General features: G+C 61.9%; 3 protein-coding genes across 7 annotated transcripts in view; all 3 read right to left on the bottom strand.

Moving 5' to 3' along the window:
- Positions 1–2451: 2451 nt before the first annotated feature.
- On the bottom strand, positions 2452–9459 carry DECR2 (2,4-dienoyl-CoA reductase 2). 3 transcript variants are annotated; one of them, XR_012045055.1, is made up of 10 exons: positions 9300–9459; positions 9076–9144; positions 8549–8600; positions 6857–6992; positions 6311–6435; positions 5641–5734; positions 5252–5356; positions 4450–4638; positions 3381–3596; positions 2452–2764 (listed from the first exon to the last, which is right to left on the bottom strand). XR_012045055.1 is itself a non-coding variant. In XM_072878621.1 (9 exons), exons 1-8 carry the CDS (start codon positions 9395–9397, stop codon positions 4421–4423), a joined length of 897 nt encoding a protein of 298 aa, XP_072734722.1. In that variant the 5' UTR covers positions 9398–9459; the 3' UTR covers positions 2452–3596. The 3 variants fall into 3 exon arrangements, 2 of the variants coding, with proteins under 2 accessions (XP_072734722.1, XP_072734721.1); XM_072878621.1 differs by having other exon boundaries at positions 2452–3596; positions 4421–4638; XM_072878620.1 differs by having other exon boundaries at positions 2452–3596.
- Positions 9460–10356: 897 nt separating this feature from the next.
- Positions 10357–12719, bottom strand: NME4 (NME/NM23 nucleoside diphosphate kinase 4). The gene is made up of 5 exons (XM_072878622.1): positions 12556–12719; positions 11024–11154; positions 10776–10877; positions 10591–10703; positions 10357–10516 (listed from the first exon to the last, which is right to left on the bottom strand). The coding sequence occupies exons 1-5, from the start codon at positions 12644–12646 to the stop codon at positions 10396–10398; spliced, it is 558 nt and encodes a 185-aa protein (XP_072734723.1). The 5' UTR covers positions 12647–12719; the 3' UTR covers positions 10357–10395.
- Positions 12720–15658: 2939 nt separating this feature from the next.
- Positions 15659–16764, bottom strand: part of XPO6 (exportin 6) — a 58012-nt gene continuing 56906 nt past the window's right edge. For all 3 annotated transcript variants that reach the window (XM_072877844.1, XM_072877845.1, XM_072877846.1), the window contains exon 24: positions 15659–16378. In XM_072877844.1, coding sequence (XP_072733945.1) covers positions 16277–16378 — 102 coding nt within the window. In that variant the 3' untranslated portion in view covers positions 15659–16276. The remainder of the gene's footprint in view (positions 16379–16764) is intronic.

Below are 16764 nucleotides of genomic sequence, written 5' to 3'. Positions count from 1 at the left end.
TGTGCCCGGCCTCGGCCGCCACGGCGCAACCGGCCACCACCAGCATCCACCATGTGGAAACAGGTGCCACGACACGGGGAAAGAGCGAGCAGAGGGTTCAGGGCGTTGGCCGCCGGTGAGGGTCCACAGCGCACACCCCTCGCTCCGCCCGGGGCGCCTGCGCAAACCACCGCCTGCGCGTTGTCCTTTTAATGAATTAATTAACAAGTTTGGGGCTTACAGCCTGCAGGCTCAGGGCACCGGCAATTTCTGCACGCCCATGCACGTGCACGTGCCAGCGGGGCCCGTCGGCGTTTGCACCTTCACCTCCCGTGCAGGGGTGACGGCAGGTTCCTGGGCTGCCCGTGCCCAGCAGCCGCCGTGCTCTCCTCTGCTCGCTCCCGCGCTGCCTGCGCGTTGCTGGGCTCGGCGCTGCCTGGACCATCGAGCCATCAGCCCCGCGGGACACACTGGGGCGACCCTGCTAACATGCCCGTGAGCCGGTCGAGCAGACAGAATTACAGCCCCTGGGTATAATTAGCAGCAACCCTGACGAGCAAGAGCATCCCTGGCCGCAGTGACCCTGCCCAGGGCCCCTCGTCGCCAGGCTGCCCAGGCTGCGCGTGACGTCTCAGGACACGCTGTGCGGGCATGAAGCGTCACCCCACGTGGCTTTCCCAAAGCTGGGGAGCCCCAGCTTATTCAGCCACAAAAGCTGGGCTTCAGCAGCATCCCTGGATGGGAGGGAGGAAAAAAAAAACCCTGTCTGATCAGGCTGGCGCTGGGAAGGATTGAAACCTTCACTCCAAATCCTTTTTCTCAACTTAGTCATCCCCAAAGCTCTCTGGGGTGGGAGGGGGCTCGTTTGTCAGTCCCACAGGAGGAAAGCTCACGGCTGCACTGGCTGCCCTCCCCGGGTGACATCTGCCTAAACTGTCCCCTGCAAAATCCCCTCGGCATTGTAATTCCCCCAGCTTCCAGACAGCTCAAGCGACCAGGTTTCCTGCCTGCGCTCGCTGCCGCCCGGGCCGGGCAGGGGGACAACGTGCCCTCAGGGCTGGAGGGGCAAGCCTGACCCTGTGAGCTGCGGCTCTGCACACCTCCGTGGCTTTCTGCAGCTCCAGGACACGATCAAGGCCGGGCTCAGAGCTCCTTTCTTCCCCTGGCGCTGGAGGCACGTGGCCAGGCTGCCGCCCCACAGCGTTCCCCCTTCCCTCGGTGGCCATGGAGCCAGGACAGCCCCGAGCCCCTGCGCAGGAGCTCTCCCTGCTTCCGACACCCCCAGCCTCCGCTCAGGCCGTGGCCACCACGGAGGTTTCCACACACCAGCAGGCAACGCAGGCAGCTCTGCCTAGTTCCGTCCTCACCGTATGGGGTGGCACCCGTGCCAGCTGGGCCAGGAGCCCAGCTCAGCACCGAGCCTGGAGCAGCGTGGCACAGCCTGGGCTTGGCAGCGGCTCCAGGGCCGCCTCTCCTGCAGCACCTTTCCTTTGTGCATCTCTCCTTGCTGCAGGGAGGGTGGGAGCCTCACCTTGCTCCCCGTGGGCTCAGGGCTCTCCCTCCACCTCTGCCCTGTGTCACCCCCGAGGTCAGCACGTCACAGCACAGATTCACCCCTGGAGCCCGTGAAGCATCTCTGCGTCCCCCACACTCACCGAGGGGCTGCCAGGGGTTTGGCTAGAGCTAAGCCTCCAGGGGGGACCACGTCTGTTAACGTCCAGTAACGTCTTGTTACTACGTGCAGGGACAGTCCTCAACGCGCTTGGTCATGGTTAAACAAGACGCAGTTAAATGTGTGGACCCTCCCAGAACAAGGGATGCAGGTCAGAGAGCAGAAGACTGCAGCTGGGCAGCCAGGACCAACAGACATCACACAAGTACCTTCTCCAGGAGAAAATACTTGTCCTGTTATCTGGGAAGAGGGATATTGTGGCTGGAGGCAAATCCCAGGAGACACCCAGACAAAGGACAAAGCCCAGACCCCCGTCCAAGCACCACATCCCCAGCCCTCTGAAGGGGTCGGCGTGTCTCTCAGAGCTCCTCAGCACCTCCCCATCACCTCTGCTGATGGACCCAACGGCTGCTGGAGCCACCCCAGAGCCAGGTGGGGCCAAGGAGGCGGCAGGTCCCCAGGCACTGCTGGCCTGAGCGCTGGGACACAACAGCCACCAAGGACCGGGGCTGCACAAGGCTCCGCTAGTGGGAACAGTGGTTTTCCGTCCTCCCTCAGGGCCCAATTCGGACCACCCAGATCAGTCAGCACGGCAGGGCACAGGGGCTGGCTTTGCTCACGCAGCAGCGAGCTACTGCAGCGATGCTCTGCCCAAAGACGGGCATTAGCCTCCTAAAGCTCCTGCCGCTGCCAGCTCACAAGAGGACAAGGAGCACAAGCAAACCTTCCCGAGCCCCCAAGCAGTCAGAGGCTGCAGGATCAACCCCCTGCGCAGGCAGACAGATGAGAAGTGCCACGGCTCAGGGTGGCAGTTCTTTATTCGTGGCCTGGAGGAAGGAGCAAAACCTGGCGAGTCTACTGTCAAGTAGGAAATGCAATCAAGTAGGAAAACAAGCTTCACGGAATTCAGGATAAGCTTAAAAATTGCCGTCAGCAGCAGGAGGCTGCTGCACGCGAGCGGTGTGCGTCCCCTGAGGCGCTGGCACCAGGGACACGTTTGGCTCCAGCAGCCCAGTGCAGACCCGGTGCGGCCCCTGCGGCTTGTCAGCTCAGCGCCCTGCTCGGAAAGCATTGAATTTCAGCTAGCCCTTGATTTACCCTCAGCTGTAGTGTCTGTAGGAAGAAAGGAGACAGCATGAGACTGGTGTGACAGACAGACGGGTGCCGGACAGACAACCGGACATCTCGGGCTCCCAACAGATGCAGTGCTATGGTCCACAGCAGTACAGAGCCAGCTCCGGTGGGATTTGACCTCACGCCACCTCTGCTCCTGGGAGAGGGCCATCCCAGCTGCATCAGCCTCCGGGGACCACTGCCCCATCCGGGAACCCCCCCTGGAGGGGACGGGGCCATTCCCCCTGCCAGGGACCAGCTTGGTCCTTGTTTCCCCTCCAAGAGCTGCGAGCTACTGCTGCCAAGCCAGAGCTGCCCCCAGCACGAAGGCTGATCTCAACCCCAGACGGGCTGAACTACTCCCCCCTCCCAAAAAGGAGCTGCTGCTGGGGGTCTTGGGCAGCTCTCAGGCTGAGACAGGGGAGAGGGGAGGAAGAGGACGGATATCCATGGGCAGCACTGCCTGGGATTCGGGAAAGGCCAGGAGAGCAACTCGGAGGGGCACAAACGGACAGTGAACATCACAGCCTGCACACCCCGCACTGCCCCTGCGCCGTCAGCCACGTCAGCTCAGAAGAAAGCAACAGCACAGAATGGGGGTGGGCTTGCTCCCCACCCAGCACCCCCGGTGCTCCCTCCTCCAGGCCGACGCAGGATCGGCAGCGTCACCACCACCATCAGTCGCTGATCAGAGGCGGCAGCTATCGGCTCCGACTTTGGGAGACGTCACCCCAAGATGTCCCACAGCAGCAGTGTTCAGTCACATTTCTGTCCATCAGTCAATCCCAGGCTGTCCATCATTGATTTTTGTTTACTCCTGCAGCCCAGAAATCTGCAAAACAGCATGGAGGTGGGTACACAGTCCTGCCAGGGCCTGCCCTGCTCACGGAGGCTGCCAGGCGGGACCCAAGCAGGGGGAGAGGGGAAGAAAGGAGACCCCTCTCCCAGAACGCGCCAGGCCCCAGTAAACCAGCGCTAGCTCCCTTCCCACCTCTGCAGACATACGCAGCCACCACGAGTCCTGCGTGCAATTCAACCGCAAGACAAGACACGCTGCCATAACTCATGCAAGGAAGAAAGGGGAGGCAGAAGCTGTCAGGACTCTCTGTGCCCAGTCCTGCTGGTGGGGCACAGAAGAGGGGCATCACTTTGCTTCAGGGGACACTCAGAGGTGTGCAGACAAGCATCCTCCAGCAGGAACGACAAGAGATACCACGTCAGCCACAGGCTCAGAGGAAAAACCCAGCAAGTTCTCCTGCCCTTCCCAAGTCATCCCTAGGACTGTCCACGAGGACTCGGAGACGCTCCCCATGTTGCTCTGTGCCTGCTCTGGCAACAGCATGGGGGGTGACCCTGCTCCACCTTCCCAAAAGCAGAGGAAGGTTTGAGAACAAGTGCTGCCGAGTCCGGACCTGGGCTGGCTGCCCTCACCCAGAGACCCTGACACCCAGCATCTGCCCCCTCTTCCCCCACAAGCATGGGCCACGCAGCTGCCTCAGGAGGGGCAGAGCCTGGTACTGGTACAAGATGGCCAAGGCGCTTGGAGAAGGCAATGCCATACCCACTGCTATGGCAGCCATGCCCCTATCCCTCAGGGCAACAGGGTTTCTGACACGAGCCCTGCTCTAATCCCACGGAGGGGGAAATGCACGTCACCTAGAGTTTAGCAGAGGATGAAGCAATACCCAGCAAGGCGGGGAAGTTGTTGGCAGAGGTCAGCCAGCTCCCGCCATCCACGACCAGGGTGGTGCCCGTCACGTAGGAGGAGAGGGGGCTCGCCAGGTACAGCGTGCTGTGGGCGATCTCTGTCTTGTTCCCTGCGCGCTGGAGGGGGATCATGTCGAACTGGCTTGCTTCCTCAGCAAATTTCCCACCTAAGAGTGGCAGAAGAGTCAGCTAGGACCATGGGACCACCTGCCCACCACCGCTGCCTGCCAGACACTGCAGCACTGCTTGCATGGGGCTTTGCTGAGAGCCCCAGGGAACCTAGATGGGATCCTGGCACAGCCCTGGGGACAGCCCAGGGACAAAGGCCTGAGAAGAGAGTTAAACGAGGGGAGCTCAAGCCCAGCAGTGGGATTTGTACTGCAACAGTGAGTTCAAGACAGGACCTCAAGAGCTTTCCCAGCCTTCAGGGCTGAACCGGCACTCCGCTGATGGACTGCAAGAGCTAAACCATCAGGCAAGGCAGCTGGCCAGGCTGAGCTCTGGGGGAGCATGTTATGCCATGGTGTCAGAGAGCACAAAAAGCTGCCACTCGACAGAGAAAAATCAGTGCCCTGCAGGGTACCGAGGATGCGGGAAGGGCTGCTCCCCCAAAGAGAGGTGCCACCTGAGTCAAAGGACAGCCGTGCCCAGCAGCAACGGCCCCAGCCGCATCACATGCCCCACGAGCTGCATGGCACTGGTGGTCCATCACAGTCCCCTCCCAGACAGATGTCAGCAAGCCACCGCCAAGGCAGACACAGGAGCCCCAGGTTGCCCTACCCAGCCGCCGGTAGCCCTCGGTGCCTGTAATGGGGCCCGGCGCCAAGCTGTTCACTCGGACGTTGTTGGGTCCCCACTCCACAGCAAGGTGACGAGTCATGGCCTCTGGGAAGGGATTACAACAGGAATGAGAAATGGAGAGCAGAGCCATTCCAGTAACTTGGGGGGGGGGGCGCAAAAAGCCACGGGAGACTCTGGCCAAGAGCAAAGGGCCCTAGAAGAGCCCTGAGGGACAGAAGAGCCTCATCCCAAACCCAGGCGCATAGTAACCACACCGATTCATATTCACCTCTCCCAAAGACATCTTCCCATCCCAATATTCAGGAAGAACCGTCTTCCTTACTGGCCCCACACAGCTCACAGAGGCCCAGCAAGGGGTATTTAGGTACCTATGGCAGCCTTAGCAGTACCAGCATGCACCTGGAGGGCCTGCCCTCGGTAGCTCAGGGTTGCCGTGATGTTAACGATGACCCCACCGTGGTCCTGGGGAAGGAAAGGAGACGTGGCGTTAGACAGGGAGCAGCACAAGGGGTCAGGTAGGGGAGTGGTGGGACAGGAGAGCTGGGCTAGGAGGGATGGTCACCCATGGGCGCTGCCACCTCTGCATTGCTAACCCATCACCGGGGCAGCACTGCCCACCCAGCCTCACTGAGCCGGGGCAGCCAGCGGGGCCCTTCCAGAGAGGCGGGAGATGCAGGGGACAAGCAAAGGCCAAGAGAAAGCAGAGGAGCTGGAAAAGGAGCAGCACATCACAGCTTCTTCCACAGCAGGTGGCAGAGCATGGAAAGGTGCCACAACAGTCAAAAGCCCCAGGGCTAGGGACAGGCAGGATTCCCAGTTCCTGCACAGGGACTGCCATCCCTGGGAGGGAAGGGACCAAACCTGAGCAGGGTGGGTGGCAGAGGCCCGGCAGCACAGCCCTGGGTACACGGGTGCTGTGCTCCCTTCTGCCCTCCACGCTTCCCTGCATTTCTCGGGAGCAAAGTGTAGTTTGTTTGACACTAACCCCCTGCCTACAGGAGCCTCTCCACTAAGTCCGCTGGCTCTGGTTCCACTTACCCGGAAATATTTCTCAAAGAGGACTTTGGAGGTGTTGAAGGTGCCAATGGTGTCAATATCTATCACTGTCTTGAAGGCATTGAAGGACAGGGCGCTGGCTGGGCACAGAAAGTTTCCCGCAGCACCTGAAGAAAAAGCAGCCAGGGGCAGAGTCAGGACTGGGCCAGGAAAGATCAGGCAGGTTCAGGGCACTTCTGCGAGAGGGACGGTGAACGATATGGTTTGGGTAGACTGGAGAGCATGTGGAAACAGCCCTGATAAGGGGATAAACAGCTTGTGGCTCAGGGTGCCTAGCAGCACGGCCGGCCTGAGGGCAGGAGGGTGCTGGTGCAGTGAGAGCAGGGGTGACCGGATGGCCAGGCATTAAGAACAGGTCTTTGCGTCCTCTGAGCCCATCCCCTCTGTGCTCCCAGGGGCTGCCCAGATGCTCCCAGGCCAAAGCAGCAGAAGCCAGACACCAGGCAAACACAACCCCCACGCAGGAAAATGCCCTTCCTAGCAGTGAGTCTGTGCCAAATCTTCCCTCTGCCCACTCCAGCAGCTCACCGTTAACGAGGATGTCAATCCGCTTGAAATCCTTCAGTGCCTCATCCACCGCTGCCGCAATGGTTTGGGGCTGCCTGACATCTATGGACAGAGGCAGGCACTGCTGGCCTGTGGCTGCCACCAGCTTTTCAGATGCCTGGAAAAAAAAAAAAAAGAGGTGAGATTCTTCCTGGGACTCTCTCCTTCAGCAAGGGTTAGACCCAGACCTCGTAACAGGCGAGCAAGAAGTCAGGCAGGAGCGACGTCCCTGTCAGCACACAGCAAGCGCTGTGGGCAGGGGAGAGACCTGCAGCTAAAGCCCTGGGGTAGCCAGAGAAAGCTCCTGCAAGTCATATCCCAACCGAATGCCAGGCTGGCCCTGAGGCCACAACTCGCTAAGCCCAGTCACCTCATTGACACAGCACATCCTGAGCAACATCTCTGCAGGGCAAATACAAAGGTCGGACCCTAACAAGGCATTTTTGGCATGAGCCCAGACATAATTAACCTTTAGATCCAAAAAACGTCAGCAGGCAAGAGGGCAAACGCAGACCAGCAGTTGCCAGGGCCTCTGCCTAGGAGGCAGAGCGGGCCAGCTCTGCAGCTCAGCGTCTGCCACAAACCACCCCCGAGGCGCTTGTTAAGAACATGACTCCCCTCGGCAAATTAAGCACAGGGGACGTGCAAACTCAGCAGCAACGCTGCACAACGCCCAGCGACGCTCCATGTTCCTGCTCAGGCTCATCGGGCCCTTCTGCGAGAAGCTTTGAGCCCCGACTAGCACACACGTACACCGAGCATCAAGAGCCTGGGAAAGCAGTCCCTGTGTACTCGGAAGACCCCAGCCCCTGAGAACTAAAAAGCTGCTGAGCTTCGCAGCTTGTTTTCTGGCACGTGAGCATGAGGGAATATGAAATGACAGCGCTAACCCCCTCCAGGAGGCAGCTGTGTCATGCCAGCTCACTCCCAAGCATCGATTTTGATCTTTACTGTATTTCAGTGAACTCCACACACAGCTACCACAAAGCGCTCTCTTGGCTGCTTTCAGCCTCAGACCATGGCACAAGCCACGGTGAAGAACGGAAACTGCCATCAGCCAAACTCCAGCCCGGGGTCAGACACGCAGGGGTTGTTTGTTCTGCCCAGCCACCCGCAGGGTAGCTACAGTCCAATACAGCTTCTTCAGTCACTGCTCTCCAGACCTGCATCCTACCCTCCATCTCAAGATGCACTATAACTGAAATTCTGGGGCTCAGCGTGCCCACCTCAACCCACGTAACCCTTGGACAAGGGGGTCTTGCCCTACTCGAGGCTGAGATTTAAGTTTGACCTTGGGCTTGAGATTTAAGTTTGACCTGCCGCTTCCCTGCTGACAAACCTTCACCACGGTTTGTTTCTCTCCGTCTCATCAACAAAAAGACGATGCGATACCTGGAACAGACACTCCCAAAGCTGGCGGGGGGAACTGAGCCCTACTGTGAGGCGCGGTAGGTGCAGCCCACCCTAAACCCGCACCCGTCCTACCCATCACCGCTCCCTGCTGCTGCTGGAGCACTTGGAGCTGGGAGCGGCCAGGGTAGCACAGGTGAGCCATTTCTCATGTTGCACTACCCCCAGGGCTCCCAGCTCCATCCAGAGGAGAGGGCAGAAGGATTTCCAGGCATTCAGAGCTCTCCCTGCTGCCGCCTGTGACGCTGGAGCCCACGGACTCACCTCCGACACTCGCTGCAGGTTCCGGCTTGCGATGACCGTCCGGCAGCCGTGCCTGCAAAGAAAGGGCTGGTAAGAAGGACCACACAGTGCCGGCTCCTCACGGTCACCTCAGACTCCTGGGGATTACCAGGGGTTCGGCTGGTGAGCGGTGGGAGGTGGCACAACGCCCTTGGAGGGGAGGAACTGCTGCTCCTGCAGGCTTGCAGGACTCAAAGAGGGGGAGAGTCACAGCGCACTAGAGACCTATGCCAGCCCTGTGACAGGGCCAGCCCCTGCCTCCCACACCCCCATGAGCCCTCAGAGCCTGCAGCAGGCAGGGCTGCCCACATCTCCTGCCCGCAGCTCTCATGACGGCTCTGTTGCCCCCGCCTTCGCACCCCACCTCTTCTAGGCCCCGTTACCACAGCCGCCTCAAGGCAAGGGAAGCTTCTACCCCCGCTGTCCCACGGGCGCCCACGGAGGCCGGGCGAGCCCTCCCCGGGCACTGCCGCCACCCCACGGGCCGCAGCCCCGCCGGGCTCCCCCACCTCATGAAGACCTCGGCGATGCGGAAGCCGATGCCCGAGCCGCCGCCGGTGATGAAGGCCACCTGGCCCCTGGGGAACAAAGGGACAGTCAGAGCCCAGCGCCCGGCACAGCCCCCGGCCGAGGCGGCCCCGGTCAGCGCGCAGGCCGCGGGCGGGAGAGGCCGTGCCCCCCAGGCCGCGGCCCTTCACCCGGCGCCCCGAGCCCTCAGCGCCCCGGCACTCACGCCAGGATGTCGGGGCTGAAGAGGTGGCGGTACTCGCGGAGGCAGTCGTCGCCGTCCACGTCCGGCGGCGGCCGGGAGGCCGCTGCGGACTCCGCCATGGCGGCGCGATCTCCCGCCGGCACCGGGACCCGCTGCGGCCGCGCCGCAGAGCACGCCGGGACAGCGCGGCCCGCGCAGCCTGCCGGGAGATGTAGTCCTCGCCGGGACACCGCCCGCCCTGCGCATGCGCAGGCGTCGGCAGGCGTTGCCCGGCAACGGCGCGGGGCCGGAGCGGCGTCCCACAGTGCCGCCCAGCGTCCCCGGGGACGTGCGGGGGTGCCGGGACAGCCCGGCGACAGCCCGGAGCCCCCGCAGCGCCCCTCGCCAGCCCAGGCCCCCCGGCTCTTCCAGGGACCTGCAGAGCCTCCTGCTGCCCCCAGGGACAGCCCCGTGCCTCCCAGTGCCTCCCACAGCTTCCAGTACCGCCCCGGTGCCTCCCAGTGCCCCCCAGAGCTTCCCAGTACCGCCCCAGTGCCTCCCAGGGACATCCCAGTGTCTCCTAGAGCTTCCCAGTACCGCCCCAGTGCCTCCCAGAGCTTCCAGTACCACCCCAGTGCCCCGCAGGGACAGCCCAGTGCCTCCCAGAGCTTCCCAGTACCGCCCCAGTGCCTCCCAGAGCTTCCAGTACCGCCCCAGTGCCTCCCAGGGACAGCCCAGTGCCTTCCAGAGCTTCCCAGTACTGAACCAGTGCCTCCCAGAGCTTCCCAGTGCCCCCCCGAGCTTCCAGTACCGCCCCAGTGCCCCCCATGGACATCCCAGTGCCTCCCAGAGCTTCCCAGTACTGTCCCAATGCCCCGTGGGGGCACCCCAGTGCTTCCCAGTACCACCCTAGTGCTCCCCAAAGACACCCCAGCACTTCACAGTGACATCCCAGTGCCTCCTAGAGCTTCCCAGTACCGCCCCAGTGACCTCTAGGGACATCCCAGTACCCCCCCGTGCCCCCACTGCCCAGAGGCGTCCAAGGGAGGAGGCCGGAGCCACGGCTGGCGGCACTGGGGTTTATTGTGGGGTCGGGGGGTCCTGCCCGGGGCCGGGGTCCGTTCCGGCCAGGGCCACCCTAGGGCCCGTAGGTGTAGTCCCGGTCTCCGCTCTCCCAGGCCACCAGCTCGTCCCGCTGGAACCAGAAGCCGATCTCCCGCCGGGCCGTCTCCACCGAGTCGCTGGCGTGGACCACGTTCCTGTGTGGGGATGGGGCCGGTGCCGTGGCTGTGGGGCCCCGCCACCCGCCCCGCCGCCCGCCCCACGCCCCTACCTGCTGACGTGCATGCTGAAGTCCCCCCGGATGGTGCCCGCTGCCGCCGCCGCCGAGTCGGTGTCCCCCACCATGGCCCGTGTGGACCTGACCACATTGTAGCCCTCCCACACCTGTGGGACAGGGGACACCTGAGCCTCCCGGACCCCCCCGGGACCCCCAAACCCCCCGTCCCGGCCCCTCACCATGGCCACCAGCGGCCCCGAGGTCATGTAGGCGAGGAGCGCAGGGTAGAAGGGCTTCTGCCGCAGCTGCTGGTAATGCTTGTCCAGGAGACCCTGGTCTGCCTGACGGCAGCGCAGGGTGACCGCAGGGACACCTGGCCGGTGGCCCCCGCTGGCACCCCCCTCCCGGCACCCCCCTGAGCCGGCTGCGGGGCGCAGGGAGCAGGGTCCCCCGGGGGGACGGGTGGCAGCTAGGTGGGGACGGGTACCTGGAGCAGCTTCATGGCCACCAGCTTGAAGCCGCGCCGCTCGAAGCGCTGGATGACGTTCCCCACCAGCCGCCGCTGCACCGCGTCCGGCTTCACCAGCACCAGCGTCTTCTCCTGCAGCTCCGGGGGGGCTGCGCGGGGACGGAGGGGCCAGTGTCACCGCCGGGCATGCGACACAGGTCATCACCAGACGTGGGACGCAGGCACAGGTTGTGGCAGCGGGACCCCAAGCTGCTCCCGGGCTGTCATGAGTTGCTGCTTGGTCCCAGGGTGCAGCAGCTGCCACAGGGTGAACCTGTCCCCACCCCTGTCCCCATCCCTGTCCCCACGCCAGGGCCATGTCCCTCAGCCAAGCTGTGCCTCACAGACTGGTGGGGTCTCAGCAGGGACCCAAGGGACGCGCTGCAAAGCCCTGATGGGTGTTGGGGACACGTCCATGGCCGGGAAACACCCTTTAACCCAGCATGGGACAGGCTGGCTCTGGTTTCGGCCGAGCGCACTGCACTGCCGTGTCCCGGTGCCGGGGCTGTGGGTGCCACCCCGTGTGCCATCGCTCCTGCCTGCCCTTGGGTGTTTTCCCCTGCCCAGAGGCAGCCGGGCACCAGCCCTGGCACAAAGCGGGTCCCTGATCGCAGCCCTCCACTGCAGAGAGCAGAATCGAGCACCATGGGATGGCAGGGCCTGGCATCACTGTCACCCGTGGCACCGAGGGATGCCAGGGTCTGGCATCGCCGCCATCCCCCTCACCCCGCTGCTGGCCCTGCCAGAGCTGCGCTGGCAGGAGGTGACAGAAGTCCCCCACGGGACAGTGCGTCCTGTCCGCTGGAGGAACAGCACAGGAAGGAGAGGAAGGGAGAGGGAGAGGACGCCAAGCCGGGGCGCTTCACTGCCAGCCCCAGGCTGCCGGGGTCCTGCCCTGGGCTGCGAGGCCAGGCCGGCCCCAGTGCCGGTGGGGGCAGACCCCACAGTTCCACCCGCTTCTCTGGGAGCTGCCGGATGCGGCCTGGCTTCGCGTGGCTCCCACCCTGGGGACGGTGCCGGGTTGCCCCATCCCGGCCCTGGGGACACCGAGCCCCGCGGGACCCGCAGGACGGTGCCAGGGCAGCCACCAGCTCCAGCCTCTGCCCCGTCCCGACACGTGGGATGGGACCCCAGCGCTGACCCACACCACAGAGAAGTGAAGGACCCCGTGAGGCAGACCCCCTGCCTGGGGGCTTCCCCCGGGGCGGAGGGACGGGGCGCTGGGGGCACTGGGAGGGGACGGGGCAGGGGGCACCATGGGGGCAGGATGGGCAGGGGACTGAGGGCAGGACGGGGACGGGGACAGGAGCCAGGGGCAGGACGAGGATGGGGACAGGGTGCCCAGGAGCAGGACGGGGATCGGGACAGGGTCCCCAGGGGCAGGACAGCGAAGGGGCTGAGGGCAGCACGGGGGTGGGGACAGCGTCCCCAGGGACAGGACGGGGATGGGGACAGGGTCCCCAGGGACAGGACGGGGAAGGGGTCGGGGGCAGGACGGGGCCGTCTCTCACCGGAGCCGTGGCAGCGGGGCCCGGGGAGGCGGCTCGGGCCCGGCTGCCCCCGCAGCAGGCTCCGGGCCAGGCAGCGCCCCAGGGAGCCCATGGCGGGGCCGGCGGGTCGGACCTGGCCGCGGCGGGACTCGGCCGCCCCGCGGAGGCTTTAAGAGCCCGGCCGAGCCCGGGGACGGGTCGGGTTTCCGTCCCTCCCCTTAAAGCAGCCGCCGGGAGCGGGCGGCCGCCGCGCCCGCACGGAGCATCCCGGGACGGAGCATCCCGGGACGGAGCGAGCCCTTCCCTCGGGGGGACACGGGGCTGCCCTGGACCCGCAGCAGGTGCGGGAAAAGGGGTGCAAGGCCGGGGGGGGGGGGGGCGCAGAGGCTTCCCCTGCCCTGCTCACCCGCAGCAGTGCCCGGGCGGGAGCCCCTCTGCATCACCGAGGGCTGCGGGAAGCAGGGAGGGGGACAAGCCCTGCGCACGCAGCGGTGACAGGGACGGAGCCACCAGGGCCCCTTCCTTCACCCCAGCTTGTGCCGAAGGAGGCAGAAAAGACGGGGAGTTTGCAAAGCAGCGACAGGCAGAGCTCCGGGCGCAGAGCATTCAGCATCGCTCCAGCTCAGATTCGAGTTTTCTTTAGGGTTGAATTAAATTGGCGCTCCCGAAGGGCAGGGGCAGCCCTGCAGGCAGGGGGTGGTGGGGGGCTCGGTTCTCCGGGGTCTGGTTTGTACAGACAGCCCCATCCCAGACCCCAGGCTGGGAAATCGCTCTTTACTGGGCTTCCCATACATCCCCAACGCCCAAGATGCCTCTTGGGAGAGCAGCGTGACACAAACATTGCTAGTAGAGTATCTGCAAGTTCATGGGAAATCCTGGTCACTCCCAGCCTCTTTTCTAAACCTGTGATAATCTGAATGATAAGGCAAGGAATACACCCAACACACACTGGGGCGAAGCGATTAATGGGGCTGTGAGGGGAGGCTGGACTTGAGCCTGTCCCAAACACACCTTTGGCTCCTTGATCCCCATCTCCTTTCTTATTTCCTTGCTGGCCCCCCAAAGTGCAGGGGCTCCCAATAGCCACAGCCTGGGGGGCAGATGGGGGCTCCCAGGGGCTGCTGTGCTCAGCATGGCTGCAAAAACATCTGGCATGGCTTCCCTGGGGGCAGAGAGAGCACCAGCTCCTGCCCAACAGAGTTTTTGCTGGGCAGGAGCTGGTGACACCCGCCCAAAGATGGGGGCGAGGGGGTAAAAGGCTCCAGCGGCTGCTGCGCCAGGGGTGACGGTACAGAGGAGGAGGCTTCTTTGGGGAAGATGAAGGCAGTCACATACATAGAAATCAGGTGCCCTTCGATATTTATCCAGTGAGCTGCCCTGCTCACGCAGAGGGCCAGGGTGCTGCAGCCAGCCCTGCACTTTAGGTGACGGCTGGCAAAGGAGAAGGAGCTGGGCTCCAGCCTGGGCTTTGGCCACCTGCCATCTGATGCCCTTGATCAAGGGAAAAACATGCCCTTTCACCCTCTGTCAACTAAATGTTTTGCAAGAAACAGAAGCAGCACCAGCCCCGAGAGCCATGCGGGGAGGGGAGCTGTGCCAGCAGCAGATGAAGTCCCCCCTTGGCCCATCTCTGAAGAAAGCCACAGCCAGGGTGCTTGGTGGAGGCGTTACCTTCACCTTATCCTCCAGGTGGGGGTGGCAGCAGCCAGCCACCACTGTCCCCCACTGCGGCCTGAGTAAGTGCTGTGAGGTCCTGGGGTGGCAGGGAGAGGGTCTGTGGACAGGCTGGGACCCTGCACTGCATTTTCACACCTAATAACTCCCAGGAAAAACAAGGACTCAACCTTTCAAGCGCAGGCAGTGACACCGAGTTACTCCAGAGCTGGCTGCTCTGAGCCACATGGTCCTGGTGCAGGTCCTGGCTTGCAGGGAGCTCAGTGCCTTTCTCTCGCAGTGGAGCTCAGAGCTCTGCAGTCGGGTGCCACATCACCACCCACCTCCACGCTGGTCTTCACGCATCCATGACCTCTGCAGACAGTGGTTCACAGCCCCCCGTTGCAAGGACTGTACCCGGTGAGGCGTGTCCTCGGCAGGCTGGACTCTGGTTCACGTGCAACTTCCAACTCAAGCTGCTCATGGCAGGGTATGAAGCCCAAGCATCCAACTGGTCCCAGTTCAGACAGCCCGGACGCAAGGCTCTGTCTGTACACAGGTTATCCACACAGCATACGTTATCTCCAAACAGCAAACGTGCACATCGCAGGATGTTGGTTTTTTACAAAGCTATAACTAAAGGAACTGTGGAGCAAGCGCTCCCTACACTCCATCTCACCCCGATACCTCCCAGCTGGCCACACGCAGCCACCTCACTTCAAGTCCATGTCTACAAATGTTTATGGGAGAATCCATGCTAACCTTAACACCTCCTCCAGGCCTGCTCTCTTCACAGTGTCAGGTCCTGTTCCCACCACCCAGCCCTTACTGCAGCTGCCCTTGTAACCGCAGAGAACTAAGACTGATTTAATGCTCTACACTAGCCACCTGACTAGAGACTTCAGGGAAAAAATTCCTTCCCAGCTGCATGATCAGATATTCACAAGCCCCACAACATCTGGTCCTATCTGACTGGGGACTGGGATTTTAACCTTATGCTCAGATGCGACTATCGGGTCATTCTGGCCAGCGGCTGGCCTTCAGCTCAGGTCTCCTATGATGCAACACCATGAATGTTAGGCAGCTCTTGATAAATTCAGGCAACAGTCTGCTGGAGGGAATGAACAGATCACCACAAGAGGTAACAGAAAACATCAGGCAACACAGGCGGTAAACACAGTGAGTGGAGAAAGAAGTCAACACCGATCTGCACCCGTTCAGTACAGCACCTTTCAAGAGCTGCTGGAGTGCTCCCAGAGCACCATCCCACTCGCACAGAGCCCCGACACGGCGTTTCTGCACCCAGGGCGCAGCACGGGCAACGCAGACACCTGCTGCCTGTCCTCTTGCCTCATCACGGGGAAAGGCTGCAGATCGCTGCCTGCAGCACAAAATGCATTTTCATCTCGCGGAACAGCTTGGTGACAGACAGGCCTACAAGGGAACTAAAACAAGTTACAAGTTATTTAAAACAACAAGTAAGCACTTTATTTCCATTAAGCATGTTGTTTTAGTATCACAATGGAATGATGAGAAAACGTTTAAAAAAACCCAAAAAAGTCTCTAATCCCCACAAACAGCAGGGAGGTTTTCAAGGCAATTTAAAAACAAAGGGAGTGACAGAAGTGCCAAAACAGTCCCAACATCACGAGACTCCTCCTCCGAGAGCTGGGCAGGGGCAGGAAGGTGGAATGACACGAAGGTACGAATGTCTGAAGTAGTCTTTGGCGCTTCTGCCTCATGGTTGATACGTACATGATCTCTCAAGACAACTCCACAGAAATTTCTGGACGCAACAAAGTGCTACGTTAGTAGAACAAAACCCCAGCAAGAAGACTTTCCGTACAGTTGAGATGCCCTGCGGTTGGGCGTTAAGACACATCCTGCAGACAGTGCTGACTCCAGCTGGGGGCCTTTGGGTTGGGAGAGAAAAAAAAGGAAGCGTGGTGCGTGAATCCAGGAAGATGTGCCCATGTGCAAGACACCGCGTCCTGCAGTACTGACAAAACCAGGGAGGAGAGAAGGTGGTGGCAAAACGAAACATGGATCCGTTCCCTACAGTGATCAGAACACGAGTCCAGTGCAGTAACTATAGTTTCACAGTTCCAGGGGGCAAACTGTCATTGCAGAGTCTGTAGTAACGCAGGTCATTCACCAGTCTGTGCACATTCTGGGTAAACGATGGCAGATCCTGGAAAAGATCAAACAGCACATTGTACTGCAAACAGAATAATACCTACAAGCACTGCCTTACGGCAGAGAACAGAAAGGAACCGAGAGGGCCAAACACCCACGTGTATTTTCAGACACGAGAACACCAGACCCCTTCCTCCAGAGTCCAAGCCCAGGAAACCCGAGTTTCTGCAGCCCCCGTGCAGGGAGCAGAGACGGCTCCAGAGCTGCTCCATGCAGAGAGCTGACTACAGACATCTGGGCTCTGCTCACAGCACCGGCTTCTCGGCGTGCAGTCAGGCACTGCCCAAATGGTCACGACAGGGCCATCTGCAGTGGCAACTGCTCACTGCATTCCTGCCAAGGCTCCGGGCTGCCACATACCCCATAACAAGGGCTAATTCT

This window comes from Ciconia boyciana, chromosome 13 (assembly GCF_034638445.1).
Source record: "Ciconia boyciana chromosome 13, ASM3463844v1, whole genome shotgun sequence".
NCBI lineage: Eukaryota > Metazoa > Chordata > Aves > Ciconiiformes > Ciconiidae > Ciconia > Ciconia boyciana.
The sequence above is the reverse complement of the archived record's forward strand: the minus strand, read 5'-3'. Positions and strand labels throughout refer to the sequence as shown.